The sequence below is a fragment of the Sparus aurata genome, chromosome 9 (genome assembly GCF_900880675.1).
Source record: "Sparus aurata chromosome 9, fSpaAur1.1, whole genome shotgun sequence".
Lineage (NCBI taxonomy): Eukaryota > Metazoa > Chordata > Actinopteri > Spariformes > Sparidae > Sparus > Sparus aurata.
The window spans coordinates 12144695-12161301 of record NC_044195.1 but is presented as its reverse complement, the minus strand read 5'-3'; the positions used below and the strand labels follow the sequence as shown (position 1 = coordinate 12161301).

General features: G+C 41.1%; 1 protein-coding gene across 4 annotated transcripts in view; it reads right to left on the bottom strand.

Moving 5' to 3' along the window:
- fgf14 (fibroblast growth factor 14) overlaps positions 1–16607 on the bottom strand; it is a 125806-nt gene that overhangs the window by 19975 nt on the left and 89224 nt on the right. For all 4 annotated transcript variants that reach the window (XM_030427765.1, XM_030427767.1, XM_030427766.1 and 1 more), the window contains 2 exons: positions 14727–14837; positions 13419–13522 (listed from right to left, as the gene is read on the bottom strand). In XM_030427765.1, coding sequence (XP_030283625.1) covers positions 13419–13522; positions 14727–14837 — 215 coding nt within the window. The remainder of the gene's footprint in view (positions 1–13418; positions 13523–14726; positions 14838–16607) is intronic.

The window sequence follows — 16607 nt, the reverse complement described above, 5'->3', positions numbered from 1 at the left end:
TAAATGAGGTCCACCTGTAGCAGAGACAGCTCAGAACAGCTTTTGAGCAACAGAACGGGGGGGTGAACATGCAAATGAGTCACTGATTATATACAAAAACCCCTAAAATTAATTGAGGAAGGTGCTGTCACATCTTTTCTTGGGGCTTACTTTTGAGAGAAACAAGACTCGGATCTAGTCTAGTGGCTCCGTGAGTTTGTACTTAAACACACAGCTGCCTGCCTGAGCTAAATGATGAAATCCCATTACTAATGCAAGCATGATGATGTTTGGCTAGAATTGTAATTTATCATATTTAGTTTTCACATGCATCTGTTGCCAATGTTTGTTGTGACATCATCATGCGGGCCTGACAGTGGCACTAAAGGAAAAGTCACCATTCACAGTTTGTCATTATAAATCATGCTCTGCGAAACCAAACTTGTCTGTCTGAAATTTGGTGTCAATCAATGCAGTAAATGTTAAAATATTTTCACCAGATAATAAAAAGTTTGATCTGTTGGTAACGCTGAGGGGAAAGTTTTTAGCCATGAAGCTTGCATATAAAAAACACTTTGTGGTTGTGGTGCATCAGTGTGGTATTTCTTAAATAAACCTCCATGTGGTAAATTTACTATCTGATATTTGATCATGTAAAAATAAACTGATACATTCTCTTAAGTTTTATCTATATCATATGCAAGGATTAATAAACTGAAATTCATACTAGATACTTTTGGAACTTTGTTTGATGTCCACCACGTACCAACAAACTCCCACAGGGTTGAACAGGCTCACCTGGCTGAGTACAAAAACAGGCCTTAAAGGGATATTCCGGTGTAAGTTTAATCCACGGTCTAAATCACCGTGAAACTGTGTTAGACTCCCTCTTGAGAGATCAAGTCAGCAGACCGCTAATTTACGGAGTTTTATCAACCTCAGAAACGACCGCACGACAACAATACACTGCAGTAAATGGATCCAAATATAAACCGCCACCAAAAAGCCACAAATAATGCTCTGAACATCACCAAACTTCAGCAACAGTACAAAAAGGGTCTCAGCACACAATCCGAGGCATCTAACCTCCGCTAGCTTAGCTGGATTTCTATTGGGAAGCTAAAAACAGATTTTAACTCTCCTCCATCAGCTTCCGGGTCGGGGAAGTCCCGACGCGACGATTACCGAGTGTGATTAGAAATGCTCAATTCCGTTCTTTTCCCTGTCCACTCTCGATAATAACTGTTATAAACTGGCAGGTAAGACACATATGAACTTTGATTGCTTTTCCATGGAGTCATAATCATACATTTTCATCCATGAGCCGCCGAACTCTACTGCACTCGGTAATCGACTCGTCGGGACTTCCCGTCAACAGGAAGCTGCTGCAGAAGAGTGGTAAATTTTGTCAGCTTTTCAGTAGAAATCCAGCTAAGCTAGCGGAGTTTTAATGCCCCGGACTACGTGCTGAGACCCTATTTGTAATGTTGCTGAAGTTTGGTGCTGTTCTGAGCATTATTTGTGGCTTTTTGGTGGCGGTTTATATTTGGATCCATTTACTGCAGTGTATTGTTGTCGTGCGGTCGTTTCTGAGGTTGATAAAACTCCATAAATTAGCAGTCTGCTAACTTGATCTCTCGAGAGGGAGTCTAACACAGTTTCACGGTGTGTTAGACCATGGATTAAATTTACACCGGAATAACCCTTTAATTGTGATAACACAGTTACACAACAGGTAGTAGAGAGGACCGTCAAGTGCACAATTTGATGCGAGTTTGCAACTGACAGTATCCTGCAGTGTCCTATCACTGTTTGGATACTGAATTCCCGAGGACTACTTGTTGCTTTTTGAGCCCTTGTCTCTCCGCTGCTCATTTGCACATGACACCGCTCTTGAGGCAACAAGCACAAGTGTGCCATTTGTATTTGCATGGTGCTTGACATTTACACACTGGGAGAGCAATTAGGCTAGAACCAGGGTCATTAATACAGTGAACAGGCTAGACGTGTTTGCTCTGATAGCTACAGCAATATGTATTCATGGAGAAATGACAATAATGCCATCTGCATATCTACATACTAACATATCCTCTGTGGGTCCTCAGAGAGGAACAGAGATGAGAATTAGAATTATCTAGTCCTCGCGCCTACACTTCTTCTGTTTCTCCTTAATTTCTGCTGCTCACCCGTGTAAACGCATACTAACACTCACACAAAACAACAAAAATGGGCAAGAGAGAAATGTGCCTTTGTTTATTTATCACAAGTGGCCTGAATCTTAACAGTACAAAGGCCCACTGCTGAAACATGCATTTTTCAAACTGTTTGAAAGGAAAAAAAGAAAATACAGACAATGGCAGTGGGAACAGAGAGATATGAGGGAAATAATGCTGGGTAAGAATAAATGTTGCAGTCTGCCAATAAAAAATTAAAAGAGGCAGGTTGGATCACAGATTATGAAAACAACAAATTTCTCAATAAGTGAGTGATACTAATCGCTTACATGAAGATTTTTGACTACTTAAAATAGTTCATTACTAGACAAATGAGTGGGAGGCTCACAGGCATCAGGGATGAATGATTCATGTCTGTAAATTGCGAATTTTTAAAGCATCAGCTTAAATGTGATTTTGTAAAAAGCGTTTCCTAAAAAATCGTTCTTCTGATTGAATTCCTCAGTTTGGAAAAGTTATTTCTTTGACGAGCAAATAAACAACCACACAAAATAAGTGCACAAAGCGGTGGTTGCGAGGTTACAGTGGCACTGGGGTGCGTCCCAAATGTAGAAGGTGGTCACTGCTTATGAAAGATTATTGGACCTTCTATTTACCAGATTACGACTATTCCCAAAGAGTTTCACGCCTGTATCTGGTTGGCGAATGTCATGATTTCCCCATTATAAAGTAGGAGATGTGACACAACTATGCAAAGAGTGAGCAACCTTAGCGCGGTCATCAACAGTGAACTGCTGCACAGGGGCTAAACTACATAATTGCTGCAGTAATAGTTGCAGACACCTCGTCAGATGGTTGAGAGTGTGACTAAGGCAGCTGGTGGTGAGACAACAAGCCACTGTGCATCCACGCTTTTACTATAGAAGCGAGTGAGACTCGATAAAGTAACAGTACAGTTGCAGACAGGCAGCATTCTGTCCGAACATTTGTCCTCTGACATTCTGTTTTTATTGACAGCAAACGCTATTTGAGAGTTTTATTCCCTTAATAAAAGCCTTTCACTGAAGTCCTTCTGTCCGCTTCAACGGGGAAGGCTGGAGGCCAATATCCACTTCAGACCTTAACATCTTTTTCTGTGCAGCAGTTGTGAATGTGAATTTGAAGTACACTGTTTTATTTGGCTGAGCTCCTGACACAAATGGTAAGTGTGTCACTCAAAAGTAAAAAAAAATAATAATAATAAATCCTGGTGTTTTTTTCTGGTTTTTCTAAATAAATATATAACATGGTGATATTGCCAAATCATCAGTAGAAACCTTTTGATGATTACTTTTAATATTTCCAAATGGCATTCCAAATTGTAATTGTTATCAGTTTGTTATTTCATTAATTTATGATTAAAAGCAATTGACTCAAGCACTCAAAAAACGCATAATTTTCGATGAACGCACAGCACGTGAGACAATAACTATGATCACTTGTGGTAATCAAATATTAAATCAGAAATGTAATTTAGTACCATTTGTAACATCTTCTATGGTATCTTACAATGCAGGCACTTGGTGGAGATATCAGGGAGAAGGTGAAGGTATTAGGAGGAGGTCTGTAGGTGGGCAACCACAGTATGCAGCTCATATAAACAGCAGATTAGAGCTCCTTTGTGGAAATGAGTACACAAATATCTGTACTTGATTAAAAGCTTTCTTTAATCTGCTATGATAATGTTCCCAGTGTGTGATTTTAAAGGGCAGTTGGTTATGTTAGCTGGTGTGTTTTTTTGTTAGCTTTATACATAGAAAGCTTTAAGCAAAAAGAGCAGCAGCAGACAAATGGAGGCAACAAGCAGTGGTTGCCTGCATGCTACACTGATTATATTGACCACAGCAGGGCTTCCCCTCCCCAACACATCACAGAGTTCCCTCTCTCTCTCCTTTTCTCTCCATGCTCTCCCTCTCCCAACCAGTCGATGCAGTATTTGTATTCCTCCCTGTCCCCTGCTCTCCCGTTACCTGTCAGCAGAGCATAATTTATAGCTATCTCTGCAGCATCCATACCATGCAGACTAACTACTGTTTGTGTGTTTTTGGCTCCTCCATTTTAATAGAGATGTAAGGATTATCGCAGATGGATGAGGGAGATTCAGCGTAAGCTCTGGCTGACAGATCGATATTTGGCTGATGGCCACTATGGTAGAAAGTCAGCCCACTCAGGGGGGAGAAATACAGCTGGAACATGTTCCTATGAAGATATAGATAAACAACTTTAGAGGTGCAGAAATGGGATTTCTGGGAAGCTCACAGAGGCTTGCGCAGGCTCTCAAGGCAGCCAGCTTTGCACATTCCTAAAGCTGAGCAACTGTAGAGAACAACACTGGCTCGCAAGAAAAGGGGCATTTTGCAGGACTGAGATAGAGAAAATAAAGAACAGAATTTAATGGGAAAAACTAATTCTGTTAAATGGATTTGATTGATTCTGAATAAGCTTGTTCCTTTGCTGAGATTTAACGAAGTTCAAAACAATTTTAAATTCATCATGACCTCACCCATTGGTTTGTGGACTTGCGGAGGAAATCCTGATTGGATCTGACTGAGAACCCGAGGACAAGCCGTGGTAGTGCCTTGTTAATCTCAAGGTAGCCATGCACTAAAGCATACCCTTTACCATCTATTGTACTGCAATGGGATAATAATTTATGGAATAAACCTCATGCTGTATTGAAGAAGTTTTGAAACTTGCCACATATTACTTAGAAAATTGAGCTAGGAAATCAAGTAAGAAGTAGTGTCGTTTTCTCATAAGCTTACATACAATCAGAGTTGTGGGGGGTTTTTTAACCAGTGGAGTCGCCCTCTGCTGATCATCAGAAAGAATGCAGTTTTAAAACACTTTTGCACTGGCTTCACTTTTAAGACCTTGATGCTCTGTCCTATACAGTCAGTAGTTCAAAGTTCAAGTTATAATGCAGCAAATTTAAGTCATGTGCAACCATGTTTGACACCATCAGTGTCAGAGCTCTGCCTGAACCAACTCAAAATTAGCTAGCTCTAAAATTAATGTGATGAAAGGGTAGGATGATACTTGTTCATATCAAAAACCCCGTACTGACACAGATTAGAGCATGGACACCCATTTGATAAGACTTTGTCCCAGGTTGCCATCTGTTAAAAGCTTGCTTTAAGATGTTTTAATCGAGTGTATGAAACACATGAGTGAAATAGTCATAAATCTGCCCCTGTGTTGATAATGGATGGGATCATAGTGAAAATACAGCATTCCCCTTTAATGTTACCCCCTTAAGCCACCTCAAGGTCCTTTTGGGGTCCCTGGCCCCGCCTTTATAACCACTGCTGTAATAATCCTTGCAGCAAAAACATCTGATTGAAACTTTAAAGAGCCCCTCACTTAATGGTTACTGTACAATGCACAACTTGGCAGGTTAATGGAAACATTCTGGAGGTCCTAATATTCCTCTAGCACATTCAGACACTTGACTGCTTTACGGTAAATCATGTGTCATGTAAACCAGTGATTCAGAAAACAGCTGCACTTGTCGACTCTTTAATTGCCTTAAATAAACAGGGGAATATTGAAGTGACTGAGGAATAGGGGGAGATGCGATATTAATAGACATTAAGCTGTTGACCTGGAAAGAGGTAGAGGACAAATCAGCTGCGTTGGGTATTTGTGATTTATAGTTCAGAGAGGCATAATCCCTACAGGTGAAGCACTGCAGAGGGGGACTCCCCACTTTATGGTGGGTAGCGCAATGCTCTGACGCAACACTCTTCAATCCAACTCTACAGAGCACTTTGAAGTGATTCTGCAAAATAATGTGCATTTTCTGACCTGTGAGACTTTATAACAAGCCAAGAGTGTCCATTCATTAGAAGAGCCATTAATAACAACAGTGATATCAAATGGCTGAGGGGCCGCTCTGTCTATTCTTAGCACCTCTCGACCAACGGTTCACCAGTTCAGCTTTGACGCCAACCTCCGACCTTGTTGTTCATTAATGACCACCACCCCTCCTGACACTAACACTGCATTAAAGGTAGGAGAGAGCAACGCTTTGGTGATAATGAGGCTCCCCCCACCTCAGCTCTGAGCCTGACACTCCCCTGGGGGTGGGGGTGGGGGGAATCATCTAAGTAATTACTATAGGTACCAGAGATCTGTGGGAATGGGAACATTTTACAGTCAGCATCCCTCTCTGCTGTAACATTACTGTGTTTTATGTTCTTGTGGTTAAAGCAACACATACTAATACCTAAACAACTGAATAGGTCAATTGCCCGGGACCCCAAAAACAACATATAACCTTTCCCAAAACAGCACGACCAATGCAGTGTACCAGCGACATGCATACCAGAACAGTGCCATACTCTCGCAGTTTGGTTATGTTTAGGCAAGGACAGTATTTTGTTGGGTTGTGGCACTTAAACTACTTAGTTAGCTATAGATACTAAAACTACTTGATAGTTTTGGTGATGTTGAGGCACTTAAACTACTTGGTTAGGTTTGGTTAGGTTTAGGCACTGATACTTTTTGGTTTGGTGAAGGAAAAATCACTGTTTTTTGTCTTAAAACAACTTAGTTCAATTACAAACACAACGCATATAACTTCAGGTGTGCAACGTACAGTATGTACCCGACTTCACTACAATAGTAAGTTAAGAACTCTGTTCACTTTTGGTTTCACAATGTTCACAAACTGTGTTCTACTGGGTGAAAGTCCTGTGCATGTTTGACCCTACCATCAGTCTCCAACTGCATCTCGGTGCAGAGTTTTTGCTTTTTATACTATACCTGACTTCCTCTTTTGCTTTACAGCTGCCACAGGTTGCCACCTAACAGGACACATACATTTGAGTTAATATAAGCTTTTTACAGTCTGACTTGTCCCATTTATCCTAATCCCTGCTGTGGTATGTGAAATAGCCTAGATATTAATCACTTCATTTATTCCTTTCATTATATATCTTTATGTCTTTTATCAAAAGTAAGCCTACCAGCTCTACTTATAAACACTTGTAAGTAGTTTACATGTAAATGGAAGAGGCTTCATTTGTAATAAAAGAACCTGGGTTGCCCCTGACGTTCCATCCTCATTGTTTATCCTTCCAGAAAACATCCATGAAACTATAAAGAATCATTTTCATTCGTGACAGGTTTGCAATCAACACCAATGGAATATGTTCACGCGAAGCCATCTGTTGAGCACCGATGCAGCATGTATCCTCCACACATATAGAATCACACGCATGTGCTCGTGCACATATGGTTGTTTGTGAAAGGGTGTCACAACTCTGCTGATGATCATGTATTTATATTTATGCTCTCCATATGCTCCAAGAAGAAAGGTTTTTACACTGAAATGAACAGCAGGTACTTACTGCTCATAGGTGTCTTTCAGCTTGAACGATGAAAACAAAAGATGTAGTTTGATGATGCCGGAAAGTTAACATCCACCATTGCTCATGAAAATATACTTGCCGTGAGAAATGTGTAAACATTTTTCTCAAATAATTTTTAGTCAGGTTCACCATCTTACTTTCTCAATCACTGACATATCAGGTTGTTTTCCCTGGAGTGAGACAGGCGGTGAAATGAAATGCAAAATTACTTTGAATACAGTGGCGATTTTCTCTGGGTTTGAAGAGTCAAACACTGTCAGAATCATTTGGGATAATGTAAGTTCACAGCGCAACAGAATATATAACAAAGGTGTAGTCGTTTTGGACATCTGAATGAAATGATGAAAGCATGACTACTTGCAGGGCTATCGAAAAAGACAAGACAAGACAACTTGCAGATTATGAGTTTAATCGGTTTTCAATCAAGAGACATATTTGTAACATTGACTCTTGTCTTGTAAATGTTAGAAAATAATGTCTATTTTGCAGAAGGATCGGGGTTGTATAAAAGTGTACCATGCAACACAGCTAAGAAGCTAAATTAACTTCTCTGCTTTGGACTTTCTTGTTCTTTGTCTTAACTATAAAAACACAAGAGAACATAATACAATAGACAGAGAAGATATGACACTGCAAATTGGCCTTTATTAAATATCCCGATCTTCTGTGACCTCACACTGAAAGGTCGTTTTAATATCGGGTGAAACTAAATTCTCAAGCTGTGAAATGCCATGTCTTTGCTCAACACCTGAAGGTGACAGCAAGGGAGCAAAGTGCATCTAAAGGAGGGTATCAATCTGAGGGAGAACATTTGAGAGCAGCATTAGAAAAATAGAAATATATATATGTATATATATATACATAAAACATACATGGTAATAACTAAGCTTGCACGGAAAAATACTGCAACTACTGAGCCACTATCTTTTTTAACAGAAACCGTTAACCACACAGCGTCAAGTCTTCTTCGAGGACTCTTGTGGTTCCACACCACTGACTCCTGAATAAGCCGCTCTTTTCTATTCTTCCCTACACACAGCCGCCATGCACTTTCATTTTTCATACTGATGCAAACTGAGGGGAGTCTTCGTATCAAACGCTGTGCTTTCATATATTCTGAATTGAGCAGCACAGGAAACAGATGCCCTCAGTCTTCTATGTGCGTACGACTGACGATACAGCCTCTAACAAGTGAAGCTAAAGCCACCGCACTGCTCCAGTTTGGTCCTCTCAAAGACTTCATTTTCTAGAAAGGGCCACTCAAGTGATGTGGCAAGTCAATTTGACAATCATGAAAGGTAGCACTAACAAGTGCAGACTCCTGATAAAGACAGCCTGCAGTGAGAGACTCCAGTGAAGTGAGGGAATGGGGAACTAGCTCTAAAGAAAACCAGCCAACCATGAAATGCCCAACCTTTACACTTGAGAGCTGGTAGGAGACTGTATTAACAGGACAGAAAAACAACAAAATCAGCACTGGGGAGTTGCATTTTCTGGCATCATCATTTCATCATGTGCAACAAAACTACACAATCCGACACTTCCTTGTTTGCTTTTAGGGATTTAATAACTCAGTCCCTACGGAATAATTAACGTTTTCATGTTTTATCTCCTTTGAATTGGTCTGTTTTTGTATAAAGACTTTTATTACAGTTATCTAGAGACCACCACAAGTCCTGTTTCCGCTCTCTTCTACAAGCTGTGAGAATTCCTCTCCTCTTATGACATTTCAGAGGCAATGCCTGATCCAGGGAGAAGCCTGGAGGAGAAATTAGCCGGGAGTTTATTGGCTCAGATACAAAAGGAGCAGATTAAAAAGGGGTGAGATGATTGAACTCTCCTTTATTCCGTGGCGTGTCCTTTGTGCCAGGCTGCACAGTCACTTTGATGCTATCTCTGTCATTCGAGCCATACGCTGCGCCTTGGGTGCCTCACACAAAAGAATATGATGCACTACCAGAGGCCTTGAATGGGCTTTCCATTTATTTTCTGAAAGAGTGGGACTCTCCTTTTGATTCACCTCATTTGTCTAAAAATTGAATGTAATTCATTATCAAAGTACGTCATCATAGTTAAAGCCTCTGTGATGTGTTTAATATAGGAAAAAAATAACCGACCAAGTTCTGGTTAAAAAAAAAAGAGCAGGCTTTAGAGAAATGAGGACAAACTGAGAGAGAATACTTTTTTCCAATAACCAAAAAAACAGCGTTCAACAGCGTTTTTTGTTTTTTTTGTTGTTTTTTTTGCAGTTTTTCCCTTCATACTGTGAACAAAGACCAACTCCAAATCAACATGTTCTTTAGCTTTAATATAACCTCCAAAGTAGTTTCTGAAAATCTGAGTGCACTATAATCAAATACCCTTAATGGGTAGAAAAGGTCAACTGCCAGGCTCTCTCTTACAGAGTGATAATGGGAGGAATGGTTGTACCTTGCTTACAGAAAAGAATAGAAGAGGCAGAGGAGGAAGGGGAGGAGGAGATGAAGGAGACCGAAGAACATCTTACAAGGCTGCCATTACCGGAGTAATTCACACAGCAAGGAGCAAAGAGAGACCGTTGAGTGGGCGGCCGGATGGTGGAGGTCTGATCAGAACCTCCATTAGCGCGAAAATAAGCTGCAAATAGAGCAGGGGAGCTGAGTGAAGAGAGAAGCAGGGCAAACTGTGCTGAAGGAGCACATGGCCCCGACCCGGCTCGACAAAAACCCACTTCACACAGCTATTCTGCCAGGACTGAACGTGTCCAGCAGCTAGCAGACAAAACAACAAAAAACATTTCACGGTAAAAGGCTTGAAATAACATCATCACAGTTACAAACGCGGTGCTAGAATAAGGGCACTAGGTTAGCTCAATGCCAATTAGAGCCATTTATCAGCTATAACGCAGGTCTGGTAATCAACACTTGGAAGCGAGTTTTTCCGCAAAAATAGTCTCATTACAGGGACGCCACACCATCAGTGATCAACTACAAAACGCCTCAGAATTACTGAATGTGACGAGTGGAGAAAAAATTCCAAGTTCAAGATTGATTTAATATAATTGAAATACACAAGCTTGATTAATGAAAAGTTAGTAGTCCCTTTAGTTCACGATTAAAACAAAAGATAATATAAATATTTGCATTCTATACTATTTTGTGTAATGTATATACCTGGATATTTATGTGGGCATTTTTATGAGTTATACAGATGAATGTATTTATGTATGTCACCATAATACAACTATTTACAGAGGAAGCACTGAACCACAGAAAAACAGATTATTCATGTTGTGTATACATATAAACAATATAATCCCATACTGTTGTGTTCAGATTTCATATAAAGCAACATTCTCCTATATTTATCCCATAATATTTTATTCAGAGCTGATTGGATGCCAATTGTTAACCCTTTCCCCATGTATTTTCGTGTTCTCGTCGCTTTTGCTTTGATTTTCCTGTGCAGTATGTTGAATAAATGAATAAAAGGACTTCTTGCTCTTTGCATATACATCTATTAAGGTTTGGAGTCAGGTATGAAGATCAACATAATATTGTGAGGCTCTTCATTTCCAGGTATGCTGCGACAATCAAACACGTTGGAATGTGTAACTGCAAGGGAAAAAGGCTGTGTGCAATCAACAAACTGTACAAATTATGTTGTCTCATGTATTATGCAGTATTGTGCACCCATAGTATATATTATTTCATAATCCCTACTGTGCAATTCCTTAACAAAATCCATAGGATTCTAGGTCAATCCTCCGCAAATGAATTTCATTTCATGGCTTAAGTAAAGCAGTATGATTAAGTATTATAGAATTCCACTGGAATGCCAGGGCATTGTACAGAGAGAGAAGTAGCCCCTTTAAACCTCCAAGGTAATGAATGAAGAATAAGATGGCAATTCCTGCTCCGCACTCTGAGGATTAGGAACATGAGGACAGCAGAGGGAAGAAGGGACAGTGATTCTGATGGATACTCCTGTCTGAGAGAGGAGCACTACTCCCATTGCTCCTACAGCTGATTGATTTGAATGACTGCGAGAGGACAGAGTGGAGGAGTGAGACAAGAAGCACTATCTGTGCTGGGCGAGGTCTTATCAGCCCCTCGGCTGTCTAGCCCGCAGAGGCCTAGTTTATTTTGAAGAGAGGTAGTCAATAACGGCGGGTAAAGCACAAAGTGAAAAAGAACGGCTGCTCATCAGATGTCTGAGCTCTGGTCAGAAACGGCGTTGCGTTTTATTTCCTTCCAGGTGTGGTTTACATTATGTTAAACATACGCGTCTCAGCGTCTCAGCATCACAGCGTTCTCTGCCAGCAGCACACATCTAATTCACTTTTATAGAGCAAAAGACTGACACCTTGTAATATATTATGTAATGGCAGCGAAGCAGATCCCACGTGAGGCTGCGAATGTGTGTTTCTCCTGAATTATGTCACCTAATGTAACTGGTTTATTCATATGGAATGAAAACTCTGGGGGCATTTACCCAGATGAGTAAAAACCTGTATGCATGAATTTATGCTTAATGGGGACACTAACCTTCAGTGAAATGCAATTATCCTGTTGCAAATGTGGTAAATATCTGAGACATGCTCACCCTCCCCTTATTGGGAGTAGTGTCTTGCGTGCTGTGAGAACTGATGAATTTGCCTACCGTTTATCTAAATCTAAATTTGAATCTGTATTTCTTTTATATGTAAAACCAACAGTACAGATACAAACTTAAACCCATATGCATATTTAGTTTAATACTTGTGTGTTATGCAGGCTTTTGCATGTGCTTATGTTTATACATATTTAAGTTCATTTTTCATGCTCAGTGGATCTTAATCACACAGTGGCCATTTTCCTCTGACGTCACGCTCAGGATGGTAGGATCAAGTTGCCCACAGCTGTGCTCCAGGTACAGCAAATTATAATCATTTCATTGCTTCTTGATTGGTCAGCAACTGAGCAGACAATGGATAGCTAAAATCCGGAGGCCAAATTTCAAGGTTAACAACATATTTGACCAACCATTATCTACCAATAGACAAGAGCTAACGTTAGCATTCAACCACCTCCTACTGTAGCTACTAATACCATTTGATAGTGGTACACAATATGACAGGAAAGTTGGTGAATCAATCCTGAAATGTTGCACAAGAACGTCTTGGACACTTTATTTTAGCCTGTAAGTGATACATTCTGGATATGATCCAGCTAGCAATTTAGCTCACATTTAACTGTCTTGTTTTCTCTTCACCACCTCGGAAAAATGTTCAGGTTGAGTCAGTAATGTTTCGTGACATTGTTGTCACTGGAACACATATTTCTGTGTTATGTCCATACAGATTATTCACACATAAGTGTGTTCAAGCACTTTAACAGGGAGTGTTTTGTGTGGCATGAAGAGACTTGCAAGACATTCCTGCCTATTTAGATAACATTACATTTTTATCTCATACCATGTACACTGTCAAAAGGTAACACTTGCTAAAACATGGTTGAATGCTAACGTTAGCTGTCTACCAGAAGTTACTGGATCACCTTATATGTTGTTTGACCTTGAAATATTTTAACTATCCTTTTTCAGTTGCTGATCAATCTGGAAGGTGTGATATGCTTTGTATTAGGCTTTTTTTTTATGGCTTTATACACACAGGTCAGATTCGAACCCCAAGCCGCTGCGGCAAGGACACGCTCCATCAGCTGAGCTACCGGGGCGCCCTGAAGCAGTGAAATGTTAGCAGTTTGTCTGATTCTAGTGTTTATACGACTTGCAACCTGAAACACGACCATACGACCCTTGAGCTTGCAGTCAAATGGAAATGGCTGCCACGTTAATACGGTCTATAAAACAAAAAATTGAATAGACTGCTTACTGATGTGTACAGATGGCCCTCCCCGTTCATGGCGATGTATAACCCTGTCTTCACGGACTGAATGGCGACAACTCTGAGGCCCACAGGAATAAGGTTGAACAAAGCTGAAAGACACACATTTGAAAAGGCAAACACACCCATCCATAAAAGATATCACCGCAAACCATTACCACAGACAGACATAACCGCTGAATGTACATTAAAAACACAATATTTTATCATGTAATTCATCATCCTAATGCAAGCTGCCTATCATTAATGCTTCACAAAGTATGGATAATACAATTTGCTAGCTGTTTCATTTCGTTAATCAGCGAAGATGAATTGTTGCTTGGACTAGCATAGCTGAAGCCACCCAGAGCTACCTGAGAAGTAGCTGTAATTGGGGCCACCACTGGAGCGTGGCAGATCTAATAGCTCTTTTGTTGTTGTAGCAGACTCCTTGGGCCTGGTAGGTAATAGCTTTTGTTTGTACTGGTGAGAACAATAGCACTGGCCTGGCTGTGACATTAAGTGTGTGTATATGGGCGATTTAAAGGCATGTAATGACCCCCGCTGACCCTATAAGTAATTGGTATTGGCAGGATTGGAGCCTGGGAAAGGGAAATACTATGTGACCGTTGGGTTTTGGTGGCTTTTGGCCAACTTCAAAAAATGTACATTTTAATGTGGAGCAGTTGGTGCCAAGCGTTGGAGTTTTAATGAGGGGATGTATCCCCTGTGCACACTTCATGCTTTGCCCACTGTGTCAATAAGTCCCTTCAGCCTATCAGATGTGACATGTGCCACATCTCCTCATGCTGACAGGAGTTAGTGACACAATGTAGAGTGTCAGGCTAGAGTTAGCACCAAGCACTGGAATCAAATTAACCACCTAGCCTGGAGCGCTCGAGGAGCAGTGCCAGATCAAGCTAATAATACCCTTTTCTCCCCGGTAAGCCTACTGTTTCTTGGTCCACTTTCCCTCTCAGAGAGGAGGATAAATCTGTGTGATCCTATAGCTGCTGCAATTTGAGAAGACATTTGGGCTCTAAAGGCTGAAAAATGAGAGGAGATACTGAAGGTTGGAGAAGCGTGACTGGAAGGTCACCGGTTCGTTTCCTGCACCTGAGGGATAAATCTACCTGGAAGTGAACAAGACTTAGGAAGACAACCTTTGTGCTTGAGGAACACACATAGATTTTACCAGTAACTTGATAGTTCTCAGCTGTGCTAAAAGTTGATTTATATTTCAGTGTCATCTAACGTTTCTAGACATCTTTCAAAAGTTTCATCTAGAAGGCCGACTGACACTGTCAAGGTACTCACAGGAATTACTGCTGTCATCCTTGGTCCCATCAAGAGAGCCATCGGGGTTCATTTGCAAGTAGTATCCCTGCCTGCAATATAACCTGGTCACTATACCCTTGAGCTGGGGATCTGCAGGAGAGAAAGAGGGAGAAAGAACAGGGGGGTAAAACATTAGCAATTAGCACTGCTGAGGAAAACCGAACAAGCTTCAAGAATGGAATAATTTGAGTTAAAGGAGACCTTGAGTGCATTTTGGTCATTTTATTTTTTCCCTTTCATTTAGTGTGGTATATATGTTCTTGTACATGTAAACGGTCTTAAAAGTTCAAAGGGTCAAAGTCCATACCAACAGAAGCTCCTCTCTCCCAAAAAAAGCACTGCTCTTTAAACACCTCGTCAGTAGTCCCGCCTTTAATTTCTTGACTTCCTGACATCGCACTACGTCACAAAGTCACACTTTTGCACAATATATGCCCTGCAGCTAGTTTGGCACGTACGTTTGAGAGAAACGATGTTTTTGAGCATTAAATCATTTAAACCTATTCTAGTAGTTAAATGATCAACCTGAAATGAGTATAATATGTCTCTTTTAATATAGCAAAGATGTACCATTTTGTTTCCTGATGGGTTTTAGCTACAAAACACCACATTGTGCAGAACTACTTTACAGTACTTGGTGACTCGTGTGTATGTTCACAGGCAAATCCCACAGCCAACTTTCTGGGTGCATAAGCCCTGCTCCGCTCAGAGATAGGCCATCCAATTATAGGAAGCAGAATTAATCTGTGGTCGCCTGACTCCCATAATGAACCCAACAGCACCCTCTCTGGGTCCTTGGTGTGTAGAATTTGAAAAGCGTCTGTGCTGTGTCCCTTCCAGCTGACCCAAAAGGGGAATTAGCCGCATATCTACTGTAAATAAATCACTGCTGCGGGTTAAATTGCCCAGCGCCACTACAGCTCAACCAGTCATGTTTCAATTTAGTTGGCATTTTGCGAGTTTGTAATAACAGTGGGGGAAAGTGAAAAAAGTCAAAAGTGAACGAATGGAAAACTTAAAAGGATACATTTTAATAAACCTGCGTTCCGCTGCACATTGGGGATGTCTGAGGGAAAAAAATGTCTGTGCTCAAGCAGCGCGACAATATTTCTTCATCTGTGTGTGTGTAGGTGTGTGTGTGTGTGTGTGTGTGGGTGCGTGGGTGCGTGTGTGTGTGTGTGGACCACCACCGGGGTCATATACCATCAACATAAGTCTTATTGTAGAGACAGCCATCACACCAGATTTCATTCCAAGAAAGCCCTGGGGAGGTGAACAATCAAGTTCACCTGAGCCTAAACCACACGCCTACTGTTTGTGTGTGTGTGTGTGTGTGAGAGAGAGAGAGAGAGAGAGAGAGAGGGAGAGAGAGAGAGAGAGAGAGAGAGGGAGGGAGAAAGAGAGAGGAAGGAAAGAAAAAATGAGAAAGCACGGCCATAGTGGAGAACTTGAGAGGTCTTGCTGAGGGCACAGAGAGGTTTTTTTTTTTCCTATCAGTGTACAGCTCAAGGCAGTCTCTTCTGAAATGGCTCTGTTGGGTGATGGCATTAGGGGGCTCTGAGACCTTTCTCTGCTGCCTGAAAAGGGGAGAGAATGCCTTTTCTGCCGGTCTATCCGAGCAGCGCCGGCACAACGGCATTCAGCGCCGCCGCTTTGTATCCTCACCAGAACAATGAAAAGGTGGCTGAAGCAGAATCTGACTGTCGGAGTCCCTCCGCCATGCATTGAGCAGGCTGACAGGGCGGTGACAGCACCTCTCTGGTATATAGTAACGCTCAGTGCAGTCAAATCTGTGGCAGATATACAGCCAGAGACTGATGGCACATCTTTTTGCAGTGTTTAATATCTGATGAAGTACAG